This window comes from Salmo trutta, chromosome 1, assembly GCF_901001165.1.
Source record: "Salmo trutta chromosome 1, fSalTru1.1, whole genome shotgun sequence".
Lineage (NCBI taxonomy): Eukaryota > Metazoa > Chordata > Actinopteri > Salmoniformes > Salmonidae > Salmo > Salmo trutta.
In genome coordinates this window covers 26,302,200-26,322,158 of record NC_042957.1, presented here as the reverse complement: position 1 = coordinate 26,322,158, position 19,959 = coordinate 26,302,200, and the positions used below count along the sequence as shown (strand labels likewise).

Here is a 19,959-nt window from a genome sequence, read left to right as displayed (position 1 = left end):
ATTTTAAATAACTTTGCAAAAATGTCTTAACGTGTTTTCACTTTGTTATTATGGGTTATTGTCTGTAGATGGGTGGGAAAGAAATATATTTAATCCATTTTGAATTCAGGCTGTTACACGACAATGTGGAATAAGTCAAGGGGTGTGAATACTTTCTGAAGGCACAGTATGTGTGTGGTGTGAATGCAGGGGTAGTCTGGCTGGCTAGTATGCAGTAGTTACTCTGTTGCCAAATAAATGAGACAACTTTACGGTGACCTTGTTTCAAGCGAGGACGTCCTAAGGGGGCTAATTCTAAAGCCCTCTGAGTCCCAGGATGGCCAAGCTGTCACCAAGCACGAACAATCCTTCCTTTTGACTAGCTTAACTCCTCTGTTCATTTTAAATCCTATGTGATTCTTCCCTCACTCAGCGTCCACTGTCCCCTCATCACCAGCCAGGGAAAGGGAAGCACAGGACTGGACTGAGTGTCCCAGTTCAGCCTAGCATTTTAGACCCATGTCATTGATCAATATGACTGAAATCCTTGAATTGTGTCCTGGTATTACCTGGTAGAAGTATTTTGATTGGGTTTGGTTAAGGCCAGCCCAGTTATGTCATTTTAAAACGATGAGATTTGAAAAGGCCAGATAATCTAGTTGTAAAGCCACATTTCAGTGGCCTTTCTCTATCACTTACTGATGAAAGAAACTTGTGAGTATGGCACAGGATTATAGCAAAAAAGAACTGACCAGCAGTGGATACTATCAAAGTCCTGCATTGAAAGCCTGGCAAGGATACTTTCCGTGCCAAGCCTTCCCGTTTTCCTTCCAGAGAATGTTTAGTAGAGACATGCTCATGTTGTAACGTAACACCTTTTGATTCCCGGTGTAGCCCGGGCGTTGGCGGCCGTTACTTAAAGGTTTGTCCCCATGTCTCAGATTGAAAACGTGTTTAACCTTTGCGAGGTTGTCATTGCCGCGGTGATCCTTGATAACAGCTGTGTTTCTCTGCCTGCCCGGCCAGGTACTCTCTAGTTGTTGACTGACTGCACTGCTGAGTGGATAGCTGGCCACTAGCCTGCGAGACTTAAACCTCAGCCAATGACCTTTAGTGTTGTGACTTTCAAATTCTCCAGTAGGCCATTGGTGAATGTAGACAATTCTTATTTCACCAGTATGATTCATCTCCTTTCCCTTTGTCACACTTATGTTCACTATTGAAATGACATTCACTGTTTTGAAGGTTTCTTAGATTACACGCAGAGTTACAGCACGACTGGGCCTACTTTCAGTACATCTAGCCTCAGGCTATGTTGTATGTACATACAGTCGACTTTGGTATGTAACTCCGACCCCCCCCCCCCCCCCCCCAAAAAAAAATATTTCTTTCCACATCTGTGTTCTAGGTGTGAGGGAGACCCACCATGGCAGGCGACATGATGTTGGTGATGCGTGGCTTGGCCAAGCTGAGCCAGGCGGTAATAGACACTCAGGCCAACACACTGCGTATTGGAGGAGCCCAGGCCATGGCCCAGAGCATGCAGATGACTGCAGAGCAGAGCCTGGGAGTGGCCATGCAGAAGATGCAGGTGGGTAAAGCAGGATATGAGTGGGGCTCTTCTATGGGGGTAGTGGACAACCATGAGGATAGTAACCCATGTCTGGTGCCCATCTCAGAAGGGTCTCTTGTCACCCATTCTGATTGCTTCAGGCTTCTGTAGATTGTAGTAGTAGTAGTACAAATGCATGTAGGGTTGTAAAACATGATCTCTCATGAGTCTCATATCATGTCTGCAAGGTATTGTTACAAAGATTTGTATTTTTCATTGTCAGACAACACCACCACCAAAGGCCAGATGTAAAATGGGTGACAGAGCTTCAGTGTCAAATAGCTTCCTAGCCTTTCTTTGTGCCTAATCTAATTTTGTGTGAGCTCAACAAAAGATTGATTCATAGAGCTTTGTGGTCTTATCATGGCTGAGTTACGGTCTGTACAGCTGGCTCCTATTTGTTTTCACAGCGTAGGAATAGTCCAATAGAGAACAAAGCTGCCACTAAGCGTGGCCTGCTGTCGATGTAAATACAGTTTGACTTGAGGCAGATCATTAAGGTGGCCCTTAGTTAGGGGCAAGAGTTTTTTTCCTGACCGCATGACCTGACATGGAAAATATCTCGGGCCATGAGTTTTTCCTGGTTAGGACACTCCAGTGAAACCACAGGTCCTCATTGACCTTCCACATCTGTATATCTGTTCCAGGAGTTTGGTGGGCAACAGCAGCAAAGTGAGTCTGATGACTTCCCAGCAGACATAGACAGTAAGTATGACTTCTCTGGAGCAGAGGGGAGCAGCATGGACAGTGGGGAACAAGGCGTCTCCTCAGAGGGGATGGGGACCACAGACGGCACGACCTGCGGGACGTACAACGGCCAGGCCTCAGTCAAATCCAAGCTGTTTGAGGGCTACAAGGACCCCAGCAGCCAGTTCTCAGGACAGATCCGTTCCTACCTATCCTATAGCTCCTACCGCTCCTATCACCAGGACGGCTCGGGGGTTGGGGGCCTCACGGCCGAGGACATAGAGAAGGCCAGAGAAGCCAAGAGGAATGAGAAACCACACAAACAAATGGTACGTCTACACACCTTCTCTCACTGTTACCTGTGACTCAGAGATGTGCTGTGTGTGTATCTTGTCTACCATTATGCTGTTCTCTCTCTGTTGTAGCTCAGTGAAAGGGCACGAGAGAGAAAGGTACCAGTGACACGGTTAGGGAGACTGGCTAATTTTGGAGGTAAGGCTGCACATCATTTTGGTTTCTAATATGTTGTTTTATTATTGCTCTATGACGTTGAAGTGCACACAAGACTACCATTACAAATGTATTATATTGTTATGTTAGTGTCGAAAGTACTGAAAATGTGATTGGATCAGTAAGATATCCCTCCTTTATTACATTGCTGTAAATATTAAGAACTTGATCCTTTTTAACTTGGGAATATTGATGTGGTGTCCTCAACATCAGGCTCTAACTGACACACACAGCGCTCTATTCTACTGTTTCTGGCTTGAGCTCACCTTTTTGATCCCCCATTTCATCTACATTACATTAAAGGGGAAGTCTTATGCCACCGATCCACACGAGGCAAACCTACTCTTCTGCCAAAAACTTTCAGCGACAACTATTGCTGTCACCAGTGTCAATATCTAGAAATAGAGCCTGTGTTTCGGCCTGTATTTTTTTTAAATTTTTATTACCCTATTATGTTACATTATGTCCCCTTCTCAAGCCACCCGTGTACCAAGGTGTCCCACCCACATTCCCCCATGTTCCCTGTCAGTGTCTGCCTAACATAACCCTAGTGTCTGTTTATCCTCAACTTGATATATCTACTGCCTGTAAACTGCAGGCCAGTGGGTGAAAGGTGGCCGTGTATCTTCATCCCGTGAGTGAGATCTCCTCTGAGACATCTCCTGTCCCCTTGACGGCCACATGGTCAGATTGAGGCCTGGAGGTTCATCTACACTTTGACCAGTAGTAGGCCTGCAGAGCAGGCTACAGATGAGCTACGTTGGAGTTCATAACTAGTAAAGCCAGTCAACCTCTGCCGCCTCAGAGAAACACAGGCTGAGTTTACGGAGGCAGCTTCTTGGTAAAAGAGACTATGATATCTGGGACCTGCTGTTCTCTGGGACCTGGACTGACTGACTGACGGCCCTGCCCCGGCATGGGCCACCTCTCTGTCAGCATGCTGCATATTTTGTCACTGTTTGAGAGGTTATCAGATCTGCGCAGCGAGCCGATACACAAGTGAGAGCAAAGCCTTGGGTTTATACATGTCCCTGACACCATCTGTATACATTACAGGGCCAGCTCCGGCTTTCTCTCTCTTTCATGGGAGGTTTGGGGTGGGGACAGTATTGACCGGTCAATACCGTCCTTCAGCTGGAAATTAGGGTTGCCAGGTTTGGTGGCATTTGAGTAATGTGAGTCTTGACAGACACCTGCCAGTCCAGCACTCTGGGACCCTATTGGTTTGCTCTCCCTCCCCAACATGACTATATGGCTCAGGGGGTACCTAGTAGACCCCCCCCAGGGCACTCTCCTACAGGGGAAAAGGGATGTGCTGTCCCCTGAGGATTGAACATAAATTGGTCTCACGTTGAGATAGAGTTGCTGACAGGCTATCCAGTTCCTGATGTCGGTGTACCAATGCGAGGGAATGCCTAGCCATGCATGTTTCCTGTTCTGTTCTCTCCTGGTTGTTATTCTGGGTTGCAACATGGATACATAAGTTACATAAGTTAACACCATGCTCTCTGGGTTTCAGTTCCCTTTGACAGGTACACATGCTTCCATGTAGAGCTGTTTGTTATTGTAGTCTTACCACGGAAGATGGCATACCATGAAGTTCAAAATGTGTCTAACCAGTTGTCTTTTTATGAAAACCCCCGGTATTATTGTCATCTCCAAAACAAGCCATCTATTTTTTCCCCCCATAAACACAATTCCCTATTTCTGTAAGTTGATATCCAGGTGAGCCAGCAGCTTGCTGGTATGGTGTGTCTCACTGCTTTGTCCTAACCTAACTTGGGGGTGTGAAGCAGTGAGTGCTGTGTGTGACAGTGTCCAGAGATGACAGAGGTGTAACCTCTGTGCCTTCACTGAGACTTGGCTGGCAGAAGGACTTAGTCATCTACTACTCATGAAGTGTAGAAATCATTGATTGGATGCTGTTTAACCAGGAAGTGTTAATAATACTCAGGGGTTCAAATGGGTGTAAAAAAAATACAAATAAAGATATCCACATATCATGGTGAAGCTTTTTGAATGTGTTGTTGCTTTGGCTTGGATTTATTTAGAGGGCAACATAAAGTTAGTGAAGAAATCAAGTACTGGACCTTTTTCAGAGTTAAAAATGATCTAAAACCAGATTTGGTTTATTTAGTACTTAGTGTCTATACATTGTGTGACATCGGCTGACGTAAAAAGTTCTTTATAAATACATTTGATTGATATGCACCCTGCTAACTGTGTCCTGTGAACAACCCTTAGGGATCTCACTAGTGATGGTGGGGGAGAAATCGATAGTTACATTTCGCAATATAATTTTTGGACTATTATATTGATATTTGACTATCTATTTGTAAACAACACAAAAAAGTGGTATGTGTGCACAGTTTTCAGCTGTGCTAACATAATTGCAAAAGGGTTTTCTAATGATCAATTAGCCTTTTAAAATGATAAACTTGGATTAGCTAACACAACGTGCCATTGGAACACAGGAGTGATGGTTGCTGATAATGGGCCTCTGTACGCCTACGTAGATATTCCATTAAATCAGCCGTTTCCAGCTACAATAGTCATTTACAACATTAACAATGTCTACATCGTATTTCTGATCAATTAATGTTATTTCAATGGACAAAACGTGCTCAGTTGGTATACTGTTCAAAAGTTTGGGGTCACTTAGAAATGTCCTTGTTTTTGGAAAAAAAAGCACATGTTTTGTCCATTAAAATAACATCTAATTGATCAGAAATACAGTGCAGAGATTGTTAATGTTCTAAATTACTATTGTAGCTGGAAATGGCTGTTCTTTAATGGAATATCTAGCCGTACGGAGGCCCATAATCAGCAGCCATCACTCCTGTGTTCCAATGGCACGTTGTGTTAGCTAATCCAAGTTTATCATTTTAAAAGGCTAATTGATCATTACAAAACCCTTTTGCAATTTTTAGCACAGCTGAAAACTGTTGTGCTGATTTTTAAAGAAGCAATAAAACTGGCCTTTAGACTAGTTGAGTATCTGGAGCATCAGCATTTGTGCGTTCGATTACAGGCTCAAAATGGCCAGAAACAAAGAACTTTCTTCTGAAACTCGTCAGTCTATTCTTGATCTGAGAAATGAAGGCTATTCCATGCGACAAATTGCCAAGAAGCTGAATATCTCGTACAACGCTGTGTACTACTCCCTTCACAGAACAGAGCAAACTGGCTCTAACCAGAAAAAAGGAGTGGGAGGCCCCGGCGCACAACTGAGCAAGAGGACCAGTACATTAGTGTCTAGTTTGAGAAACAGACGCCTCACAAGTCCTCAACTGGCAGCTTCATTAAATAGTACCCGCAAAACACCAGTCTCAGAGTTGCAAAGAAAAAGCCGTATCTCATACTGTCCAATTAAAAAAAAAATAAGATGGGCAAAAGAACACAGACACTGGACAGAGGAAGATTGTAAAAAAGTGTTATGGACAGACTAATCTAAGTTTGAGGTGTTCAGATCACAAAATAACATTCGTGGGATGCAGAAAAAATGAAAAGATGGTGGGGGCAATGTGATGGTCTGGGGGTTCTTTGGTGGTGGTAAAGTGGGAGATTTGTACAGGGTAAAAGGGATCTTGAAGAAGGAAGGCTATCACTCCATTTTACAACGCCATGCCATACCCTGTGGACGGCGCTTAATTGGGGCCAATTTCCTCCTACAACAGGACAGTGACCCAAAGCACAGCTCCAAACTTTTCAATAACTATTTTGGGAAGAAGCAGTCGGCTGGTATTCTGTCTATAATGGAGAGGCCAGCACAGTCACCGGATCGCAACCCTATTGAGCTGTTGTTGGAGCCGCTTGACCGTATGGTACGTAAGAAGTGCCAATCCAACCTGTGGAAGGTGCTTCGGGGAGCATGGGGTGAAATCTCATCAGATACCTCAACAAATTGACATCTAGAATGCCAAAGGTCTGCAAGGCTGTAATTGCTGCAAATGGAGGATTCATTGACGAAAGCAAAGTTTGAAGGCCACAATTATTTCAATTAAAAATCATTATTTTTAACCTTGTCAACGTCTTGACTACATTTCCTATTCATTTTGCAACTCATTTCATGTAGTGAACAGTGACCGTACGTACATATCCCAACCAGAAGCCATGGATTGCAGGCAACATCCGCATTGAGCTAAAGGCTATAGCTGCCGCTTTCAAGGAGTGGGCCACTAATCTGGGCGCTTATAAGAAAACAGACGACCCATCAAATAGGCAGAGTCAATACAGGATTAAGTTTGAATCCTACTACACTGGCTCTGACACTAGTCGGATGTGGCAGGGCTTGAAAACTATTAAGGACTACAAAAGGATACCCAGCCGCGAGCTGCCCAGTGACGCGAGCCAACCAGATGAGCTAAATGCCATTTATGTTTGCTTCGAGGCAAGCAACACTGAAGCATGCATTAGAGCACCAGAGGTTCCGGACGACTGTGTGATAACACTCTCGGTAGCCGACGTGAGCAAGACCTTTAAACAGGTCAACATTCACAAAGCTGCGGGTCCAGATGGATTACCAGGACGTGTACTCAAAGCAGCGCAGACCAACTAGCAAGTGTCTTCACTGACATTTTCAACCTCTCCCTGACCGAGTCTGTAATACCTACATGTTTCAAGCAGACCACCATAGTCCCTGTGGCCAAGGAAGTGAAGGTAACCTGCCTAAATGATTACCGCCCCGTAGCACTCACGTCAAGTGCTTTGAAAGGCTGGTCGTGGCTCACATCAGCAGTTCATCCCGGATACCCTAGACCCACTCCAATTCTCATACCGCCCCAACAGATCCACAGATGACACAATCTCACTCCACACTGCCCTTTCCCACCTGGACAAAGGGAACACCAATGTTAGAATGCTGTTCATTGACTACAGCTCAGCGTTCAACACCATAGTGCCCGCAAAGCTAATCACTAAACTAAGGACCCTGGGACTAAACTACTCCCTCAGCAACTGGATGCCCTCAGCAACTGGACGGGCCACCCCCAGGTGGTAAGGGTAGGCAACAACACGTCTGCCACGCTGATCCTCAACACTAGGGCCCCTCAGGGGTGCATGCTTAGTCCCCTCCTGTACTCCCTGTTCACCCACGACTGTGTGGCCAAACACGAGTCCGACACCATTGTTAAGTTTTCTGACGACACAGTGGTAGGCCTGATTACCGACAACGCTGAGACAGCGTATAGGGAGGAGATTAGAGACCTGGCATTGTGGTGCCAGGGCAACAACCTCTCCCTCAATGTGAGCAAGACAAAGGAGCTGATTGCAGACTACAGGAAAATGCTGGCCGAACAGGCCCCCATTTAACATTGACGGGGCTGAAGTGGAGCGGGTCGAGAGTTTGAAGTTCCCTGGTGTCCACATCACCAACGAACTATCATGGTCCAAACACATGAAGAGGGGAACGACAACACCTTTTCCCCCTCAGGAGACTGAAAATATTTTGCATGGGTCCCCAGATCCTCAAAAACTTGTACAGCTGCACCATCTAGAGCATCCTGACCGCTTGCATCACCGCCTGATATGGCAACTGCTCGCCATCTGACCGTAAGGCGCTACAGAGGGTAGTGCGTATGGCCCAGTACATCACTGGGGCCAAGCTTCCTGCCATCCAGGACCTCTATACTAGGCGGTGTCAGAGGAAGGGCCAAAAAATTGTCAGACTCCTGTCACCCAAGTCATAGACTGTTCTCTCTGCTACCGCACGGCAAGCGATACCGGAGTGCCAAGTCTAGGACCAAAAGGCTCCTTAACAGCTTCTACCCCCAAGCCATAAGACTACTGAACAATTAATCAAATGGCCACGCGGACTATTTGCACTGACCCCCCCCCCACATTGTTTTTACACTGTTGCTACTCGATGTTTAATATCTGTGCATAGTCACTTTACCCCTACCCACATGTACAAATTACCTCGACTAACCTGTACCCCCGCACATTGACTCGGTACCCCCTGTATATAGTCTCGTTATTATTTTGTTACTTTTTATAATTTTTTACTTTAGTTTATTTGATAAAACATAGTCAAACAATTTCTTGAACTGCATTGTTGGTTAAGGGCTTGTAAGTAAGCATTTCACGGTAAGGTAGGAACCACACATGCACACCTGTTAATTGAAAAGCATTCCAGTTGACTACCTCATGAAGCTGGTTGAGAGAATGCCAAGAGTGTGCAAAGATTATCAAATCAAACTGTCACATGCACCAAATACAACAGGTCCAGATGGTATCACAATACTATACATGATCGGTGATGAAAATGGAAAAGTTGCTAAAGATATGTACAGATAGGGTATAAGGGCAGGAGTGCGGCCCAGTATTTTATTCTCAGGTTAAATACCACGTTTCAAGTGTGCTGACCTTTTACAACTGTCACATGCACCAAATACAACCTGTTGTATTTGAGGCATGTGACAGTTTGATTTGATAATCTTTGCACACTCTTGGCATTCTCTCAACCAGCTTCATGAGGTAGTCAACTGGAATGCTTTTCAATTAACAGGTGTGACTTTTTAATTTGTGGAATTTCTTAACTCAATGTTTTTGAACCAATTAGTTGTGTTGTGACAAGGTAGGGGTGGTATACAGAAGATAGCCCTATTTGGTAAAAGACGAAGTCCATATTATGGCAAGAACAGCTAAAATAAGCAAAGAGAAACGACAGTCCATCATTACTATAAGATAAGGTCAGTAAATCTGGAAAATGTCAAGAACTTTGAACGTTTCTTCAAGTGCAGTTGCAAAAACCATCAAGCACTATGATGGAACTGTCTCATGAAGACCGCCACAGGAAAGGAAGACCCAGAGTTACCTCTGCTGCAGAGTATACGTTTGAGTTACCAGCCTCAGAAATAAATGCTTCAGAGTTCAAGTGACACATCTCAACATCAACTGTTCAGATGAGACTGCGTGAATCAGGCCTTCATGGTTGAATTGCTGCAAAGAAAGCATTACTAAAGGACACCAATAATAATAATAAACTTGCTTGGGTCAAGAAACACGATCAATGGACATTAGACTGGTGGAAATATGTCCTTTGGTCTGACGAGTCCAAATTTGAGTTTTGGTTCCAACCGCCGTGTCTTTGTGACGCAGAGTAGGTGAACGGATGATCTCTGCATGTGTGGTTCCTACCGTGAAGCATGGAGGAGGTGGTGTGGGGTTGCTTTGCTGGTGACACGGTCTGTGATTTATTTTGAATTCAAGGCACACTTAACCAGCATAGCTACCACAGCATTCTGCAGCGATATGCCGTCCTATCTGGTTTGTGCTTAGTCCCACTATCATTTGTTTTTCAACATGGTAATGACCCAAAACACACCTCCAGGCTGTGTAAGGTCTATTTGACCAAGGAGAGTGATGGTGTGCTACATCAGATTACCTGGCCTCCACAATCACCTGACTTCAACCCAATTGAGATGGTTTGGGATTAGTTGAAGGAAAAGCAGCCATCAAGTTCTCAGCATATGTGGGAACTCCTTCAATACTGTTGGAAAAGCATTCCTCATTAACCTGGTTGCGAGAATACCAAACGGGTGCAAAGCTGTCATCAAGGCAAATTGTGACAACTTTGAACAATCTATTTCATAGTGTTGTCTTCATTATTTCTTCACTGTAGAAAATAGTAAAAATAAAGAAAAACCCTTTGTGTGTGTGTGTGTGTGTGTGTGTGTGTCTCTCATATACCAAACATTTGGAACACCATCCTAATATTCAGTTGCATCACCCTGTCCCATTTGTCCTCAGAACAGCCTGAATTTGTCGGTGGTCATGGACTCTACAAGGTGTCGAAAGCATTCCACAGGGATACTGGCCCATGTTGACTCCAATTCTTCCCACAGTTGTCAAGTTGGCTGAATATGTTTTGGGTGGTGGACCATTCTTGATACACACAGGAAACTGTTGAGCGTGAAAAACCAAGCAGCATTGCGGTTTTTGACACACATCGGTGCTCCTGGCAAGGGTTGTGGCTGTCATGACTTTTTGTCAGCCTGTAATTGTCATGCTTGTGTAACAAGAAATGTAGGGGATATATAATCAATGGAAGACTGAATTAAAATGACAGAATTTAATAGTGAAATGCGAAAGAAAGGCTACAATTCCCAAAAGCCAACAGGTAGGCAGCTATTTTACGCTATAATCTGGATTGAGTTTTAATGTCACATGCACAAGTACAGTGAAATGCCTTTCTTGCAAACTCTAAACCCAACAATGCAATAGTAAATAACCAATGTATTACAAAAAAAACCCCACAAGAAATAAGAATAGGAAATATGAAATACACTAAGTAAATAAGCATACTATATACAGGAAATATATAAAAAATCTGATCCAATACCAGATTTGCATAGGTGTAAGGGGACTAGGCAACAGGATATAAGATAAACCGAGTAGCAGCAGCTTGCATGTGAGTGGGTGTGCGAGTGTGTCGAGTCAGTGTAAATGTATGTGCATCTTATGTGTGCGTGAGTAAATGACGGAGTGCATAGAGGGCAAATATTGAAATGAAAGTTCAATAAAGATGCAAGGTGAACTCGGGCCGTGTAGCTATTTATCAGTTGTATTTCTTGGGGATAGAAGCTGTGCAAGAGTCTGTTAGTGTCAGACGTTATGCATCAGTACCTCTTGCTCTGCGGCAGCAGAGAAAATAGTAAATGGCTTGGGTGGTTGGGGTCTGGCAGGGAGCTCAACCCCAGTGATGTACTGGGCTGTCCACACAACCCTCAATCACATGTAGTGCCATGTGATTGAGGGTGGTGCTATTGCCATACCAAGCAGGGATGCAGTCAGTCAATATTGCTGTCAATGGTACAGCTGTAGAACCTTTTAAGGATTTGAGGGCCCATGACAACCTTTTTCAACCTCCTGAGGGGGAAGAGACACTGTCGCACCTTCTTCACGTGTGAGTGTTGGGTTGGATCATTTTAAGTCTTTAGTGATTTGGACACCGAGGAACTTGAAGCTGTCTACCTGCTCCACTGTCGCCCCGTCCATGTGGTTGGGGTATGCCCCCCCCCCCCCCCCCCCGTTTCCTGTAGTCCATGATCAGCTCCTTGGTCTTGCTGACTTTGAGGGAGAGGTTGTTGCTCCGGCACCACACTGCCAAGTCACTGACCTCCTCCCTGTAGGCTGACTTAACGTCGCCGGTGATCAGATCTACCGCCGTCGTGTCGTCAGCGAACTTGATAATGGTGTTGGAGTCGTGCGTGGCCACAGTCCTGGGTGAACAGGAGGGGACTAGGCACACACCCCTGTGGGGCCCCTGTGTTAAGGGTCAGCGTGGTGGTGATGTTGCCTACCCTCAACACCTGGGGTCGGCCCGTCAGGAAGTCCAGGATCCAGTTGCTGAGGGAGGTGTTCAGACCCAGAGTCATAAGCTTGGTGACGAGCTTAGAAGAGACAATGGTGTTGAACCCTGAGCTGTAATCAATGAGCAGCATTCTCACATAGGTATTCCTCTTATGTAGGTGGTTTGCAATTGAGATGGAGTTAATGTGTGCCACAACCAGCCTCTCAAAGCACTTCATGATTACAGAACTGAGTGCTACAGGGCGGTAATCATTGTGGCATGAAGTCTTAGAATTCTCAGGAACAGGAATGATTGTGGTCATCTAAAAACATGTGGTGACTACAGACAGACAAGGAGAGGTTTAAAATGACGTTAATATACCTGCCAGCTGTTCTGCACATGCTCTGAGAACGCGCCCTGGAATACCGACGGGGCCCTTGGCCTTGCAGGTGTTGACCTGATTTAAAGACCCTTCTCACGTCAGCCTCGGCGAGCGAGATCACCCAGTCCTCTGGGTCGGTAACGCCCCTCACACCCGGCTCGATGTTGTCAAGCGTGCATAAAATGCATCGAGTTCGTATGGTAGAGAGGCATCGTTGGGGAGATCACGGATGGGGTCTTCCTTTGTAATCCATAATGGACTGTTGCCCCTGCCGCAGGCGGCGGAGCCAGTGTAATATGATTCCACCTTATTCCTATATTGTCCTTTTGCTCGTTTTGACTCTGCGGAGGTCAAAGCGGACCTTCTTGTACTTATTCCTGTCATCAGCCATAGCATCAGGGTTGTCTGTGATAGCTCTTTGTGTGGTAGCCCTGCTCTTTAGTTTTGAGCCAACCTCTGACAACCAGAAAGGCAGCCTCTGGGTGTAGGGTTTCCTGCTTGTTTATAATCTTGTACAGTCTGTTAAGCACCAGCTAGTTATTTTCATGAGGTAGAATGTATACAGCTGAAAACTCTCTTGGGAGGTAGAAGGGTCGGCATTCAACCATCAGGTATTCCAAGACGGGTGAACAGTGGGTCGCACTTCCACCGCGCTGGAATTAGCACACCAGTTGGAGTTGATGAGGAGGCAAACCCCTCACCTCGTCGGTTTTCCCCGACTCCAATGTCCTGTGAGTGGACAATCCATCCTGTTGGATAGTTGTGGGGAGTATCTTGTCCGAGGGGCATGTTTCTGAAAAGCAAAGAATATTGCAGTTCCGAGAGTCCCGTTGCTAAAAAATCTGTGATCGGAGGTCATCTATCTTATTATCAAGTGACTGAACATTAGCCAGTTAAATGGACCGAAGAGCTGGCCCTTTTTCCCTTTGCCTTAATCTCACCAGGATCCCCTCTCTCTTGCCTCTAATGCCAGCATTTCCTCTTGGATAGTGCAAAAATTGGGTTGAAGTTATAGAGAGAGCCCAGGGCAGATGAGTCCAAGTAGAAGCCGGAATTGGGGTAAGGAACATCAGATCGGAAGTTAAAGAGTTCTTGTCGATTGTAAGAAATAATAGTGGATACATTGTGAAAATAATTGCAAAATAGTGTCGGCGCTTGCAAAACGGTGTACATCCAGTATGGCGCCATCTTCTCTGTTAGGGGTAGGCTAATTGTAGGACAGTGAAGCGCAGTAAAGTTATGGGGCGGCGCACAATTGGCCCAGCGTCGTCCGGGTTAGGGAGGGTTTGGCCGGCAGGGATATCCTTGTCTCATCGCGCACTAGGGACTCCTGTGGCACGCTGACACGGTCGCCAGGTGTACGGTGTTTCCTCTGACACATTGGTGCGGCTGGCTTCCAGGTTGGATGGGCATTGTGTCAAGAAGCAGTGCGGCTTGGTTGGGTTGTGTTTCGGAGGACGCATGGCTCTCGACCTTCGCCTCTCCCGAATCCGTACGGGAGTTGCAGCGATGAGACAAGACTAACTACTACCAATTGGATACCACGAAATTGGGGAGAAAAAGAGGTGAAAAATACAATTTTGTTTTTTTTAAAGTAGCAAAACTATTTAGTTTTTCTGCTGCTTCCCTCACTCGGATCAGACCGGTTGTCCATAAGGTCCTTTAGGAACGGTATGCACCATTTTGTCCTCCATTATTCAAATTCAATCATGATGTGTTTAGAGAGTGATTTGCCATTAGCAAGTTTGGTAGGCTACCTGTCAGCGCCATTCATTTGCACAGTTTTGGATTGGGATTACCGTGACCAACAGTCACAGGGAATTTGACTGCGGTCATGACTCGTGACTCTGGTGTGGCGGTAATATGGTCACCACGACAGCCCTACATCTGGCACCTACTACCATACCCGTTCAAAGGCATTTAAATATTTTCTCTTGCCCATTCACCCTCTGAATGACACACATACACAATCGATGTCTCAATTGTTTTAAGGCTTAACAAAAACTTTAACCTGTCTCCTCCCCTTCATATCTACACTGATTTTGAAGTGGATTTAACAAGTGACATAAATAAGGAATCATTGCTTTCACCTGGATTCACCTAGTCAGTCTGTCATGGAAAGAGTTCTTAATGTTTTGTACACTCAGTAAATACAGTAGCACTAGTCTGCTGTACCTACATAACATTGTTTCATCCTGTAGCTTGTTCTCCATCTTTTTAAGTAGTGATCCAACATGTTTTCAGCACTTTTTTTTTTATTTCCCTGACTAAGCAAAACTCGTTTTCTCGTGCTCTCTCGTCTCTCTGAAGCAGACATATAGTGAGTAATATGTTTGGAACATAAAATCGCAGAATCGAATCGCAATACATATACAATCTTGAGAATCACAATAAATATCGTATCAGCACCTAAGTATCGTGAGTGTTGTATCGTGAGGTCCCTCACATTTCCCAGCCCTAGATCTAACCAGTGTAGGAAGTGCTACTCAAAGTATACAATACACATGGTGTTTTGGACCACAGGTGTGGCTGCATGGTTGACTGACTAACTGATCAGGCTTTCTCCTGGTGTTGTGGAAAACAGCCTGGTAGTTTAATCATTGGCAGGATATGACCTAGAATTCTCCCTAACAGAGGGGAAAAGACGGGGCTTGTTTTGGATTTCTAAGGTCACGGGTTCAAATGGTGCAAACAGCTCGTCGGCCACATTAAGTTAACCGTATTTCCCCACTTTTTCCTCTCCGTGATCTGTAACGCGCTGCTGTACTGTGATCAAGCTTTTTTTTGTTTCTGTGCCATGCGGTTTGTGCCACAAAATGTGCCGAGCTCAGCACTATTGAATGTTGTTTTGGGTGCATTACTTGAATAACATTTACCGTACATTCCATGGAATGTGCCAGTTAAGTGTGATCTTAATTCTGTGCTGCAGATCTGAATGCCCCTCATATTCTCAGTACAGTGACGCATTACTCTTCTGTGCCCAAATTCCTGCGTAGTCACAAGTAGAGAACTATGCCAGAATTAACACCAAAGGGTTGATCCAGTCAGTGTTGTAACTGCTCTGCTATCAATTCAGCACGCTGGCCTGTTGCTGTGTTCTACAACATGCTTGACTTGGCTGCTATCAACGCAGAAGTGTTGTTAAAGCAGTGCATGAACACCATGAGCAGGACAGACTTCATCATCATGAGTCTGGCACATAGGCTACGTGAGAGACATTACGCACAGCTCCTGGGGAGGAGAAACTGCAAGCTGGGCAGATGCACTCGGAACAGAACCTACAACACTTGTTTCAGCTGCAAGCCAGTTGTTTGGGGGAAGTGTTGCGCTCAAGTGAAAGTGACACAGATTTGTGGTGACTGTTAGGACAAGGGATAGCGGCTAAATGAGATCTAACTGTTGCGTGAAGACGCACACCATAGTGTAAGCGCGAGTGAGGCCACAAATAATGTGACCAATAACTGACAATAATAGAGTATTTTTTTTCACTGCCTTTCAATGCCATTCTTGGTTTTGTGCTGATTTCACTATACACAAGCAAGCTTGGAGCCTATACTGATGTTTAGGCTACTGATATTTTCTTTGACTTTTTTTTTAAATTTGTTTTGTCATTATAAAAATATGCTGTTACTGTGTTTCAATGCACATGTTTTTTGTTTCATAGTTGTAATGAAGGCAATCCACAAATATAATGGCTTTTATACTTGAAATTCTGTTAAAAAAAATATATACAATCATTTTTACGTATAGCCCACAGTAACAAACTAATGAAAAGGTTATGTTCTTTCAAATATTTACACTTCGTATTCTGTTACCTAACACCTTTTATAAACGCAACCAAATTACATTTGTACGAAGGGGGTCCAGGGGCCAGGCTTTTCTAGTTAAATGGATTTATTAGACTGGTGGCTATTGGTGCTCCTCGAGGCCCGGCAATTCTTTCGGTAGGGACAGGTGGGTTCAAGGTTTTTATTGAAATTAAGTTATTGAAATGGCAAAATAGTCTGTCAGAGACAGTCTTGGAGGTTCAATTATTAACATCTGTCTGTAAATAAAAGACTGAACTGCGTCTGTGTCTTAAATAGACTAGACTGGCATAAATGACTGTTCCTAGAGCTAGCAGGAACTGATTTGACCTGACTGATATGTCATGGGGAAAGCAAAAGGCTAGGTGACGCAATTTACCCAATGGGCTATACTGTGCAATATTTTAAGAATGTAAAAATTGGTTTTATTAACCTTTTTTTGGAGGGCACAATAATCTGAACGTTGTCAATAAAGGCCATGAATAGAGCTGGAACGATTCCTCGCGCTTCATGGCAGAGAACCATGTCTGTTCTACACAATGTATTTCTATCTGAACGTTCCATAACGTTGTACCCTACTGAACGACCCAGAGCTTAACAGCATGCTATGACAGGATGTCATAATGAAAGGATGTCTTAACACTGGTGTGTCGTGTCCTCACAGGTCTGGCTGTAGGACTGGGCTTCGGAGCGCTGGCCGAGGTAGCCAAGAAGAGCATGAGGCCAAGTGAGGATAACGGTAACTGTTTAACATAAGCTGTTTCCTACGGTATCTGGAAGCGAGCTTATGTTTGACATTACATGTACATGCATGCACACTCGCATACTAGACGCTTAACCCGGCAGTAACATGCACGCAATGCCCCTTTGACATTTCTTGCAGGATGTAACCCGTCTAGGAATGACATCAACCTTTTCAATTAGCATGCAATGGACAAGGGCATGATATGATGATGAACCTATACAGACATGCAGAGAGGCATAATAATTCATATCTAAATCAATCAAACGTCATTCAGCGTAGCTAAAAACGCTAGGCTATAGTTCTTAGACTCTGCTATAGTTAGGTTCAGTTGAGGTGTGTGTGTGGGTGGTCTTAGCTCTTACAAAGGGCCCTTAATGAAACTGACCTCTGTGATATTACCCTCTGCAGCTGTCGGGGGAAGAATTGGAGAGGGCCATTTATTGAGCTGACCTTTCCAGCGCACTCTTCAATTAGTTTTCTGCCGTGCCATGGCTGGACCGCTGGAGGTGGTGTGGTAGTCTAATCTAGTGCAGGGGCAACTATACAGCTATTCACAGAGCCATTGTCTCCTTAATACCCTGGGAGAAAGACAAGTACATTGAATCTAGGGCTGTGAATGAAGCTCCAACTTTAATCCATGGATCAGAAATGATTAAGGGCCTCCCGAGTGGCGCAGCGGTCTAAGCTACTGCATCACAGTGCTAGAGGCATCACTACAGACCCAGGTTCGATCCCGGCTGTATTACAACTGGCCGTGATCGGGCGGTGCACGTTTGGCCCAGCGTCGTCCGGGTTAGGGGAAGATTTGGCCAGGGGGGCTTTACTTGGCTCATCGCGCTCTAGCGACTCCGGTGTTTCCTCTGACACTTTGGTGCAGCTGGCTTCTGGGTTAAGCGGGTGTGTTTGGCGGGTCATGTTTCGGAGGACACATGACTCGACCTTCACCTCCTGAGCCCGTTGGGGTGTTGAGCGATGAGACAAGATCGAAATCGTGGAGAAAAAGGGGGTAAAATACAAATCAAACTTAAGTCATAGATGGTATACAAGTACACATCATTCTCAAATGAGCATAATTGCTGCACAATACAAAGTGAGTATGTAGTGGTAGAGTATAGCTGGTCATCAGAGCAGATCTACTGGTGGTCTGACGTTATGCTAATCAAGACTGTCCTGGGGGATACGACGTAGCAGCAGTACTTTGGCTGAGGTAATCTTGGTTCAAGATAACAGTCCTTTTTAAATCTCCTTCTGCTCCTAACGCCTTAGTCTGCACCGCTCTGACTGTGGCCCACTGACACCCCCCCCCCCCCCCCACTCCACCTGGGCTGCCTGGCAGGCGGGTCCTCTTTCTCTGCTGGAGGGTGTCTGGGGGCTTCAAACCAGACCGACTGGTGCTGCTACACAAAGCACTACCTAGAACAGGGCTGGGTCCTGGGTCCTGGAGGGCCGAAACACTTCTGGTTGTCATCCTCCAAATCAGAGACTAGTGCAGACCTGGGACACCAGGTGTGTGCAGTTACTGTAACTACCAGGTAGAAACAAAAAAACGAAGTTTCGGCCCTCCAGGACCGGAATTGGGCTGCCCTGACCTAGAGAGACAAGATTCCTCACTGGTTTATGAAAATGCCTCGTTTTTTAAATGTATTTTTTGGTTAAATGTCTGGAATGTGGGTAGGCTTTAAGCTGGTTTGTGTCCAGGCTGTGCCCTGGTGTATCTTCGTCCAGGGAGAGCAGCCGGCAGGGGGAGGGGGGAGTACGGTGACCCCCAGTGTAGACGCCACAGATGGAGCCTAATGAGTTAATCAGAGACTACATTACACCAACAAACCCAGGAATATAGAACACATTGACGTACACACCCCACATGGACTGAACACACTACGGTATAACCAGGGAAGACATTCACATATCAGGCCTCAGCAGTCTTCTAGTAAACACGTTTTTATTATGGGAATGGGGTGCTCTAGACAGGGTGTGAGGAAGAGCGCTGGTGTTCTACACCATGTGTTGAGTGTCAGTAGCGTGGAAGTGACCCTTCTCACTGTTCTCTCACTGCGTTAGGCCTTCTCCTCAGTCAGGAGTTATCATATCACTGTTTTGACTTAACAGCTGGCCACCTTTACCTCAAATGTTCCCAACTCGAGTTGTAGTTACATATAATTTATTAAAGAGTTACCTATCCACTAAACCCGTGAGATTCAACATTTAGTTTACCTCTCGCCAGGAAAATCACATTTTCCATGCCAACCTCAGAGTTTAGCATAGAGCTGACTGTTATTTCTCCCCTCAGCTGACAAGAAGGCCGTTCTGGACTCCAGCCCATTCCTGTCAGAGGCTAACGCAGAGCGGATCGTCAGAACGCTGTGTAAGGTCCGCGGCGCCGCACTCAAACTGGGCCAGATGCTCAGCATTCAAGGTGACAACTGGCTTACGTTGTAATACACACCTCCAGTAGCACCTTCTCTGATCTCCACACGTTCTCTCCCGTTGCGACCCCAGTCACCCCTCTATGCTGCTCTGTTGACCTATGGTTAGTTGTTGTTTGTGGCTTTGCCATTCCGTCTTTTTACTGCCCACACCAGCGACGTCTGCTGTGCTGCAGCATGGCAGGCTGCATGACCCTTTCCCCTAGTGTCAGGGCAGTCTTGAGTCATCTTCATAACCTCCGCTGGGCTGATACCGTGAGGCCTTAAATCCAGCCTCTGTAGATTAGTATGTGACGGAGACGGGAGTTATTTCTGGCCCTCTCCCAGCTCACTGGCATCTCTTCATGCATCGCCTAGTTTACCTCAGGTCGGCTCACAACAACACATGCCCATCCTTAATTCCCAACTGCTCCAGCTAGCTGTTAAACAGCGCCACAGGGCACAGCGTAGGATTAATGCAACTCAATGCACAGGCATTCTCCTGCCATTGTCATGTCAGTTGTGTGACACATACCAAATG

General features: G+C 45.5%; 1 protein-coding gene across 4 annotated transcripts in view; it reads left to right on the top strand.

Moving 5' to 3' along the window:
- Window positions 1–19,959, top strand: part of coq8aa (coenzyme Q8A, genome duplicate a) — a 41,343-nt gene that overhangs the window by 9,248 nt on the left and 12,136 nt on the right. The window contains exons 2-6 of one of the 4 annotated variants that reach the window (XM_029750995.1): window positions 1,388–1,570; window positions 2,239–2,607; window positions 2,704–2,770; window positions 16,933–17,007; window positions 19,304–19,378. In XM_029750995.1, coding sequence (XP_029606855.1) covers window positions 1,406–1,570; window positions 2,239–2,607; window positions 2,704–2,770; window positions 16,933–17,007; window positions 19,304–19,378 — 751 coding nt within the window. In that variant the 5' untranslated portion in view covers window positions 1,388–1,405. Of the gene's footprint in view, window positions 1–1,387; window positions 1,571–2,238; window positions 2,608–2,703; window positions 2,771–16,932; window positions 17,008–19,303; window positions 19,430–19,959 lie in introns of all 4 variants that reach the window. The other 3 variants (XM_029751004.1, XM_029750986.1, XM_029750976.1) reach the window with 3 other exon arrangements.